Source organism: Diabrotica virgifera, chromosome 4, assembly GCF_917563875.1.
Source record: "Diabrotica virgifera virgifera chromosome 4, PGI_DIABVI_V3a".
NCBI lineage: Eukaryota > Metazoa > Arthropoda > Insecta > Coleoptera > Chrysomelidae > Diabrotica > Diabrotica virgifera.
This window is the reverse complement of record NC_065446.1, coordinates 80,681,031-80,691,861: the sequence shown is the minus strand read 5'-3', so window position 1 is coordinate 80,691,861 and position 10,831 is coordinate 80,681,031. Positions and strand designations below refer to the sequence as shown.

At 33.5% G+C, this 10,831-nt stretch overlaps 1 protein-coding gene across 1 annotated transcript in view; it reads left to right on the top strand.

Moving 5' to 3' along the window:
• The window catches only part of LOC114331265 (REPTOR-binding partner), a 65,060-nt gene extending 62,006 nt beyond the window's left edge, over positions 1-3,054 (top strand). The window contains exon 4 of the mRNA XM_028280774.2: positions 2,824-3,054. Within this exon, the coding sequence (XP_028136575.1) occupies positions 2,824-2,919 (96 nt within the window). The 3' untranslated portion in view covers positions 2,920-3,054. The remainder of the gene's footprint in view (positions 1-2,823) is intronic.
• Positions 3,055-10,831: the final 7,777 nt, after the last annotated feature.

Genomic DNA, 10,831 nt, shown 5'->3' with positions numbered 1-10,831 from the left:
CAACCTCTTATTTTGCAATTCCGTTATGGTTATCGTTATTCTACGTCTGCGCAGTAGCGAATATATGATCCGTTATCGTTATTAAACATAAGGGATTCCGCAATTTACGGAGGTTTAAAGTAGTGCTCATCGTTATCGTTATGGTAATGGTTAAATTGCTTTGTTGCCAGAATGTAAAAAAATCAGTAAAATTACATTTACATAGATTCTAATTTTGATTACCTATAAATTAAAATATCAAAAACTGTTCAAGTATATGCTTAAAATTACAATAACGTTGTGAAGTGAGGTTATGTTTAATAACGATAACGATGACACGAAAACCTACTTGACAGGCTGCAAAAACTCTCTGCTTTTTAACGTTGCCGTAATCGTTATGCTTAATAAAGTTAACCATAGCGGAGCCCAATTCAGCGGTTATTTTAAGAGGTGCAAAATCTCTCTAATAACTAAGGCACAATTCGCCTTCAATGCGTTAAATTAAATCTGACAAACAAGTGAAATATCAGAAGCAACAAAAATCAATCTATTCAATACCTGTGTCAAAAGCATATCACTCTACGGAGCATAAACTTGGAAGCACAACAAAGAGGCTATAGACTTTTATTAATAGGTCCTCAAGAAAGATCCTAAAAATTTATTGGCCATAAAATAAGGAATGTACATAGAACTATGTAAAACAACAAAACAAACCAGTATAATAACAACAATTAAGCAGAAGAAATGGAAATTTATTAAGGCCATGCGTTAAGGAAAGATCCTAATAACATCACAAGACAAGCACCCGAATATCAACCTCAGGGGACAACAAAGAGGGGAAGACCAGATAATACCTGGAAAAAAACAGTAACTAGAGAACATAACAGAATCGGCTTGAGATGGGGAACGTGAAAAACAAAGCAAGAAACAGATAGACAGTCAATGAGGGTATTTGGCTCCGAATTCCATCCAACTACATCGATTTACTTGATATTTTCACAGTAAGTAGGAAATAGCTCAAGAAACAAAGTCTACCCTATGCCGATGTGCGCTTTTATCTTGGGGGTGGCTCCCACCCCTTCTCGGGGGTGAAAAATGTTTTGGTTAAAATAGCCACGGAAAAGGCTGAAGAACCTAATTTTAAGCAAAAACTGTTCTATTATTATTTTTTGAAAACTCAATACTTTTTGAGATATTCGTGGTTGAAAATTGGCCATTTTCATTGAAAAATGACACCTTTTCGGACGGATTTTTGCGAATATGTACCTTAAAAACTATGCATCTAACAAAAAAAAACTATATAAAATATTTCTGTAGGTTATAAAAAAATAAAGAGATTCGTTCCTTCATAAATCTTCTAGTTAAAATACAAAGAGGGATATGGTAGGTAAGAAGAGTTTGTTTTTTTTGCTGCATGCCCAAATCGGTGTATTCAACTTGAAATAACAGAGAAACTGTCGATTTTAGGTGTATAATGATACTAATAACTTTTGTAGTGCTTGAAAAGACCTTTAAAAAGAGCAGTACTAATTGTCGATTACATGCAAACTAAGCGAGATATTCTGTAAAAAAGTTAATGATTAATGTATTTTAAGAAGAAATGAGAAGTATATTTAACCCCTCATCCATCAGAATTTAAATACATCGTTTTCCTTCTACAATACTTTTTATTATAGTGTTATTTCTATGTTCAAAAAGTTGGGCTAGATTAAAATGAATGGTTTTTGAAAAAAAAAATAAGATCAAATTATAGAGCGCATTTTTAAATTTTCTTAAAAATCTTTCTTTTCCTCCATGTAACTCGAAAAAGATAAGAGATACGAAAAAAAGGTACCACACAAAAATGTAGGGCTTTTTCAGATAAATCTTTCCTTTTTATTTTTCATTACTGTATCTCGTTATCATTTTCAAGTTACATGGAGAAAAAGGAAGATTTTTAAGAAAATTTAAAAATGCGCTCTATAATTTGTTTTTTTTTTTCAAAAACCATTCATTTTAAACCCGTCCAACTTTTTGAACATAGAAATAACACTATAATAAAAGGTATTGTAGAAGGAAAACCATGAATTTACATTTTGGTGGATGGGGGTTAAAATTACTTCTCATTTTTTCTTAAAATACATTAGTTATCAATTTTGTTTGGAGCATATCTCGCTTAGTTTTAATGTAATGGACCTTTAATATAGCTCATTTTAAAGGTCTTTTCAAGCACTACAAAAGGTATTAGTAGTATTATACACCTAAAATCGACCGTTTCTCTGTTATTTCAAGTTGAATACACCAATTTGAGAATGTACCAAGAAACAAAACTATTTTCACCTACCATATCTCGTTTTGTTTATAACTAGAAGATTTATGAAGGCAAGTGTCAATTTGTTTTTTTTATAACCTACAAAAATGTTTAATATAGTTTTTTTAGTTAGATGCATAGTTTTTAAGGTATTCTCAAAAAACCGTTCGAAAAGGTATTATGTTTCAGTGAAAATGGCCAATTTTCAACCACGAATATCTCAAAAAGTATTGAGTTTTCAAGAATTACTTTCTCTAGCGAATTCCGTGGTAATTTTAACCAAAAAATTTTCAACCCCTAAGAAGGGGTGGGAACCACCCCCAAGATAAAAGCACATCGGCATAGGCTAGACTTTGAATTATGAGATAAGTAGAGGCTAGGCCCAAAATTTCATTAAAATCCATGCAGTAGGATAGAATTCGGAGATAATATCCTATTCTTGCTCCCATTGACTGGCGTAAGAACTGGTATGGAGATTAATCAGAGAATAAACACTAATCTAGTTTTTGAAAACTTGACTGATTTTGTATAAAATATATTTTTATTTGTTTTAGTACATTTTTTGGGCAAAGGAAATTGATGCCGGCAGAATTCCAGAAGGTATTCACGAAGCACTTGAGGAACTCAGCTTAAATCAAGAACAAAAGTGAAGTGAATATCGGATTGTGATAATTGGGAAACTTTTTAGTTTGGAAAGCGTTTTCTTTATTGGAAAGCCATGTATAAGTTTTGTATTTATTGTTTTTATTGGATTACGTGAAAAATATATTTTACTTGTATTTTTACCTTTCTGTTGTTTTTTGTTAACATTATTAAAATCTGTGATATATCCCAAACATTTAAAAATATATGGAAATCTCCACGAGACTTTGAACAACACAAAATTAGAAACCAAATAATTTATGTTCCTAATAAATAAACGATTCCCCAAAATAGCATTAAAAACGTAGTAGCTTCTTACCCTAAAGCAAATATTGGCTCTGACCATACTATCCCATTAATTAGTAACTTAAGATTCAAAGGTAAAATATGATGTCTAGGTTTACAAAAAAATGAAAAAGAAAGCGGAGAACAATGGAAAATGTTCTGGGTTACAAAAGGATGCTAAACAAAGAAAAGTTGGATGACAAAGGAAATTCTGGACATGATGAAAGAAAGAAGAAATTTGAAGAATAATGATAGAGAATACAAAGAAACAAATAAACGAATTAAAAGAAAATACGAGACTAAAAATAAATGGATAAATATAAACTGCGAGGAAGCAGAACTTCTTCTCAAGATGCCATACACCAAAGTGCGTAGGCGACTATCTCATTACTAAGGTTTTGTTCTTGGCGGCGTGATACAGCTCGCTTGTGTTGTACATTCCTGTCCATTCCTAAATATTCCTTAACCAGGATAGTTGTTTACGGCCGACTCCTCTCGCTATCTTCGATCTTCCCTTGTAGGATTAACTGTGGTATTGCATATTTTGCTCCTAATATGTGCCTAAGGTAACTAACCTTGCGTTTCTTAATTAATCAAAAGAGTTATCTTTCCAAGCCGGTTCTCTTAGGACGTGATGTTCGGAACTCTATCCACCCACGGTATGCGCATCATTCTTCTCAATAACCACATTTCAATACTTCAAGTTTGTTGATTGATGTTCTTTTCAAAGTCCACGTTTCCATACCATAAAGCAAGATGGACCGTATGTAATGTAGCACTTGACGATTCTAAAGCGTATTTCGAAATTTAGGTTTTGATTTCATAGAGCGGTCTGAATTTCATAAAGCTTGTCTTGCCGTTTGTATTCGGGTTTTTATTTCATGTGGTGGATCCCATTGGTCATTGATTGTGGTGCCAAGGTTTTTCACGCATTTTTTTCCAAAAGTTTTCACGCATTTTTTTTTTCCAAAAGTTTTCACGCATTTTATACGATCGTCACCAATGCATATTATCGGGTCTTCTGGAGGGTTTCTGCTAATGACCATATATTTCGTTTTCAAAATGTTGATCTTCATCGTTTGTTGCGAGACGGCGTCTTGCGAGCCATATTTTTAGGTTGGGAAACAGGAAAATGTCGCTGGTGGCAAGATATGGGCAATACGGTGGGTGTTCAACCAATTCGTGTAATTTTGCCATGGTGACCGGCGATCGGTGAGCCGGTGCGTTGTCTTTGTGAAAGAGCACTTTTTTTGCGTGCCAGACCGGGGCGTTTTCGACGCAATTAGGAATGGAATCGATCCAATAATGCTGCTTAGTACTCGTTATTGATTGTTCTTGCATTTTCCAAGTAGTCACTATGGATGATTCCCTTATCCCAAAAAACAGTCGACATCACTTTGCCGACCCAATGTGCACTTTTTGTCTTCTTCGGCGGGCCTTCGCCACGTTTGCGCCACTGTTTCGACTGTTCTTTGATTTCCTGTGTGTAATAATGCATCCAGGTGTCATCAACGGCGAAAAAATCCTTCGGATCGGCCGTATCATCACCAACAGCGTGTCGGAAGTGGTCACACGTTTTCGCATTTGGTCGATTGTCAGCGAACGCGGCACCCATCGCGCGGATAGCTTTTTCATGTCCAAATGATGGTCTGTACGCGTTCCTAGAAAATGTTTAGGGCCTCTACTAATTCGCGGAGCTTGATTCGACGATCTGCCATAATCATGTCATGGACTTTGTTGATCATTTCCGGCGTGGTGACTTCATTTGGCGACGCTCATCATCAAAAACACTCGTACGACTACGAACAGATTGAGCTTTCCAAAATTTTACTGTTGCTGACGACGGTGCGGCGTCACCATATATGTACTTTGTACTTCGTCCAGGTCGGCTTTGATTTGCACATTCGTTTTCCCCTTTTTGTGGAGGAGCTTAATCACCGAACGATACTCGATTTTTTCCATTTTTCCGAAAACACAAAATTTGTTTGCTTCTGACGGCTGTAAAAACCAAACTACATAATAAGTTTTTTGGCTTAAAATCTTGACACATGTCATGTCATGACTGGAAAAAATCAAAACCGAGAGCAATTCGGTATCAAGAAACGCCATCTATCAAAGGCTAGTTTTATATCAATGTATCCTCGTACACAACAAGTAGAAATATGTAAAGCGTTGGGACAGGGCTGCATCCTCTTCCCTCTGCTGTTTAACATTTATGTAGAAAAGATCGAATTTGCCAAGAAGAATGAAAAAGGTATCAAAATAAACGGAATACCCATAAATAATTTGCAATATATCGGTGATATAGGTACCACAGCAGACAATGTAGAAGAATTACAAGGAATAGTAGAGTTAAGAGATTTAAATATTTTGAAAGTTATTTTAAATAGTAAATGGTAGAAAATGGAAGAACTGATGGCCAAAAAGAGTTTCTAATCAGCGAAAGACCTAAAAAAATTGGAAAAAATCCTTTGTAAAAGGTATAAAATTTTATTAAAATCCCTTTAAAGGGCTACATCACAACAAAACGATTTCGATTTTTATAAAAAATCATCATCAGTGTTAGATCTAAAAAGACCTCGTATCTAGGCCATATACTAAGAGGCGACAAATATAATCTTTTAAAAATCATTTTAATGGGCAAACTTGAAGGTTGGAGAAGTCCAGGTCGCAAACTACACTCATGGTTCAGATACATAAGAAACAAATGCGACATACCAGATATCAATACAATAATAAGAAAAGCAGAAGAAGGATTCCTACGCATAATCCAAAGCATGAATGGCTGCACGTTTCATAGCGTACGACACCAGAAGAAGACAAAAAAAAAACAAACATGTGTGGGCTGATCGTATAACAATACCTACGAGAACTTATGAGTGAATCAACATCAAAGAATAGAAAAACTAGGGCTGTCAAATAAACATGGAACTTCTCCAGGAATTTTTGAATCCAAAATACCCGAAACGTGGAAAACGGCACAAGTTATATCACTATTTAAAAATCGACCATAACAATAATTGCAAACACTACAGACGTATTTTATTAAATGCAATCATATAAAATCTACTTCAAAATTGTTCACAGTAGTTTGAAAGGTAGTACAGCAATCATTATAGAAGTACAATACACTTTGGGTACACAGAGGTCGTCCACCAACACGTTGGACTTATGATCGAAAACGTCATAGGAATTGGATGCAAGAGCCACAAGATCGAAAAGATTAAAATACATTTAAAAATATAAAAAAAAAACAGAAAGTTATACAGAACAACACATGACCTTCACATGACAAATAAAAAACATAATAATAAAACATCTAAAAAACAGATAAGAAAAAAATTAGCTGACTTTTTTTCTTGGCTAGGCATTAGCAAACTGCCATATTAATACTATCAAAATTCAGTTGTTTCACTTCTTCATTTTTATAATACGATAGTGATAGTTGCGTCTAGGTTTTTTTGACCCTTTGACCTTCAATATATGTATCTTTATTTTTTTTAAAGCCAAAAAAGACCGCTCGCCTGACGCATTAGAAATTGGTATCGTCAAATAAACTTGCAGTAAAGTTAAAAATTGGCAAAAGTTGCCTTTACATCCTGGATGGCACCAAATTTTCAAATGTTTATTCAAATTTTGGCATAACGTTATAAAATGAATAATTTCATTATGCAAGTACTCTTTGGTTTCATCAACATCTTTTTTATATTCCTCGCATAAAGTATTAATTCACGTTTTGACTTCTTCTTTATTTAGTGTACAAAAAACATCTAACATCTTTGTAGCATTATATTCTATTTAAAAGATCTTGAGAAATATTGTGGCATATAACATTAAATAAGTAGGTACTTCAATTCTGAATATCTCTTGCCCCTTTAAAATTGTTTCACTTTCAACTGCTTCATCGAAAAATGTTTTATTTTTGTTTTTTGAAGGCCAATTATATAGAATAAGATTATTACCTTCACAAAAAAATATTTTTGGCTTCTAGTTCAATTTCTAGTTAATTTATTTCTTACGTCTCCAACAAAGCTCAAATGTCATTAATTCTACTCCAATTCACACGTTCAAGTCCACAGTTTCTAACGTTTTGCTTGTTGCATTCACTCGTTTTAAAATCTTTACCCAAATCAGTGTCAATAGAGTATCCAAGTTAACCTGTCTCAAAGATATCCATTTTATTATGCAGTGCGTTGACTTCACTTCTAACTGCTGATTTTTTGTCTCTATTATTGCTTAATTGGAAAAATATGTTTGATGGATCCGTAGTTTTTAAGTAAAGCATTTATAGCGTCAAAAGTTTCTACATGTTTTGTTTTCATCGCTTCCAGGAATTCATTGCAAGTTTGGTCAGACGGATAGCTAACTGAACCTTTTTCTTTATTCGCATTCCGCTGTAAATGCTGAGCTAAGAAGTTGTCAAAAGCAAAGTATACAAGACAACTTAAGTAATTTTCCTTACGACGACTCGTTAAATTCTCATGGGATCAACGAAAAGCTAGTCCTTGAGAAGCAAGTAATTTATTGGTGACAACAACTCTTCTTAGGACCTTTACTCAATAGTCAGCTTCGCGTTCTTCTTGTCTTTCAAGCCAGCGTCTATAACTCCAATTTAACTGATGATCCATCTAACTACAACTGATGATATTGTTATTAATGTAACCATAGAGTTCAGATGAAATTTACTTTATTCGTGAGATTTGAGTAAATTATTAAAATATTTCCAGTGGGTAAAATATATCCAAAATCAGTTAATAGTATATTGTACAACAAGAGAGAAAAAAGACATATTTCTCACGAGGGCAGAAATTTGTTGGCACGAGCCGAGGTACGAGGCGAGTGCCGCAAATCAAGCGAGGGAGAAATATGTCGTTTTTTCACGTGTTGTACAGTGTACTTTTTCTATGGATGCGTTTTTGTCAAGAGTTCAATCTTCTTAAACTCGTAAGTTTTGATTTGACACATTTTATTTGACAAAAATATTTGTGTTTGTATTGTGCATGTTACCATGGAAACCGCGATTATACGTATGGAACCCGTGAGAAAAAATATTTCTCACTGCAATGGCCGACGTTTCTCACACCCTGAGAAATTGTTCGTTTTGAATGTATGTAAATAGTGAGAGAAGTTGCACATTGTATAGCATCCATCCATAGAAAAACTATTTTTTTTTCAATTGAAAATCATTTGAACAGGTCACAATAAACAGCTTTAACACTTTTCTTTGCCTCCATTGGGTTTTACTCTATAAAAGTTGTTTTCATTTAATCTTCTATAAGAAGCTTTTGTCTCCAGCTTCATACAATTGTTTACAATTTTCTAAGGAATCGCTCTTTGGTTTAAAAGTTGTCACAGTTCTTATTTATCAGATTTAAAATCAGACCATATCGAAATCGCAGGTATTTCGTAGTATTTTTCTCTATTTAAAAAAATATGGTCCTCGATTATTTAGCGGACTTTAATTTGTTATTAATGAAAGGAAGTGTCCTTACGGGCCCCTGGGCGCCTGCCCCAAGCGCTCAATAGATAAAGCGGCACTGTCCAGCAGTGGACAAGTGAAGGTTGAATGATGATGACAATACACTTTTGAAAAAGCAGGCCTACTAATGATTACTCACCACCTTTTGTGCTGTCCCTAAAAATACAAACACTAAAGACTGCCGTAAATACAGAACCATAACATTAATAAGTAATTGTTCTCAAATTATTTTTGAAAATAAAACAGGGTCTCATAATAAAAAACTGTAAGAAGAAATAGATGATAGTCAGTTTGAGTTCAGAACAGGACTAGGAACCAGAAAGCATTTGACAAAGTAAGACATGAAAAATTAGTCCAAATTCTAAAGACAAAAAACATAGATATATGGGACTTTAGAATAATAACAAATCTTTAATGGAATCAAAGAGCGCAAATTTTAATAGATAATGAAACCAGTTCAGAAATTGAAATCGGGAGAGGATTTAGGTATGGATGTATTCTGTCTCCACTACTATCCAATGTATTAATTAGAGACTTCTTTTCGAAGAAGCGTTGCTATATGAAAGTGAAGGAATAATAATTTACGAGAGAACTATTAACGAAGTAAAATATACAGATGACAGTGAAGGCCGCGTCCCACCATCAAATAATTTGATCAAACTGGTTTGAGCAAACTGAAAGTGACAGTTAGTGACGTCACATCCTGAGTGTTCATTGTGGATAATAATGAAAAATTTTGATTTTAAATAAAGTACAAACAAGTTAGACAACTCAATACAAAAAATTTGATCAAACTAGACTGATAGTGAGAGCACAGATTTTTAGAATTTCAAAAAAACTGCAATTGTGACGTCACTTTGACGTACTTCCGGTGTTTGCTCAAACTGTTTGATCAAATTATTTGATGGTGAGACGCGGCCTTGATTCCCACATAACAATTTCATATTCTTAGTAGATTCATATAGAACATATACTTTTCAAAAAAAGTATATACTAAGAATATGCGTAATTACCATTGCGAATATGCATAGCACATACTACATACTGAGTATATACTACATTACAGTACTTAAACGTTCTATGTATATATATACTTAGAATGTACTACCGTACTTCTTTTCAGTATATACTAAGAATATACTTTTTAGAACATTCCAGGGACGTGCTATAAACCTGTTATTTATATACTTAGAACGTACTACCGCACATCTTTGTAGTTTACACTAAGAACGTACTTTTTAGAATATTCCAAGGAAGTGCTATAAACCTTCTATTTATATATACTTAGAACGTACTACTGCACATCTTTGTATTAGAAGAATATATTTTTAAGGATATTCTAAGAAAGTGCTATCAAGTGCTATATTGCTCAGAAGTACCTATGTTTTCAGCATCACCTAATATCATCTTAGGTTCTACTGGTTCTACCAAATACCTATTATATTTACATATTTGAATGGCAAATGAGAATGTAGTTAGTACCTATATTCTGCAATATTACTTAAAAAGTAAGTACATATTTATAAATGTTAGTTGTCTATATAAACTATTATATTATAATATTCAGCTAAACTAAACTATGTATGAGTAACTAAAATTTATATACTTAGGTATATGTACTTACTTATATGTAATTATTAAATAATATTGAGTTACCAAAATAGATTATACCTATTTTGAAGCACCGCAAACAAATTTGTTATTTAAATAAAGAGATTATGTATGTTCTTTAGTCCTAGTACTTTATTATCATTCGTCTTCATCCTTAACACTGCCACACTGCATAGATTATAGATACATATTTTCGATTTCATGTTTTACTGTTGTTTCCTACCCTGATCAATTCAGGTAAAGAAATGGTCAGAATAAGACAAGACGGGGTTAGGGGGATATGTATTGTGGAAGTGGAATAACAACATCAGTGCACCGGCGAGTGTTGCCAAACGGAGGGAAATTTCACTTTTTGCGGGAATTTTCAACATAAAAGGTGATAAAGGGAAAAGTTAACTCAAAAGGGAATTTTTGTTCCAGTCCGAATTGTAAAATATTAAAAAAAATCAAAATATTTGAAAATAATTAAACATATCTTCTCAGATTTTGTAAACAGGAGGGAATTTTTTTATAAAAGTGGGAATTTTTAAGATTGACGGAAAAAG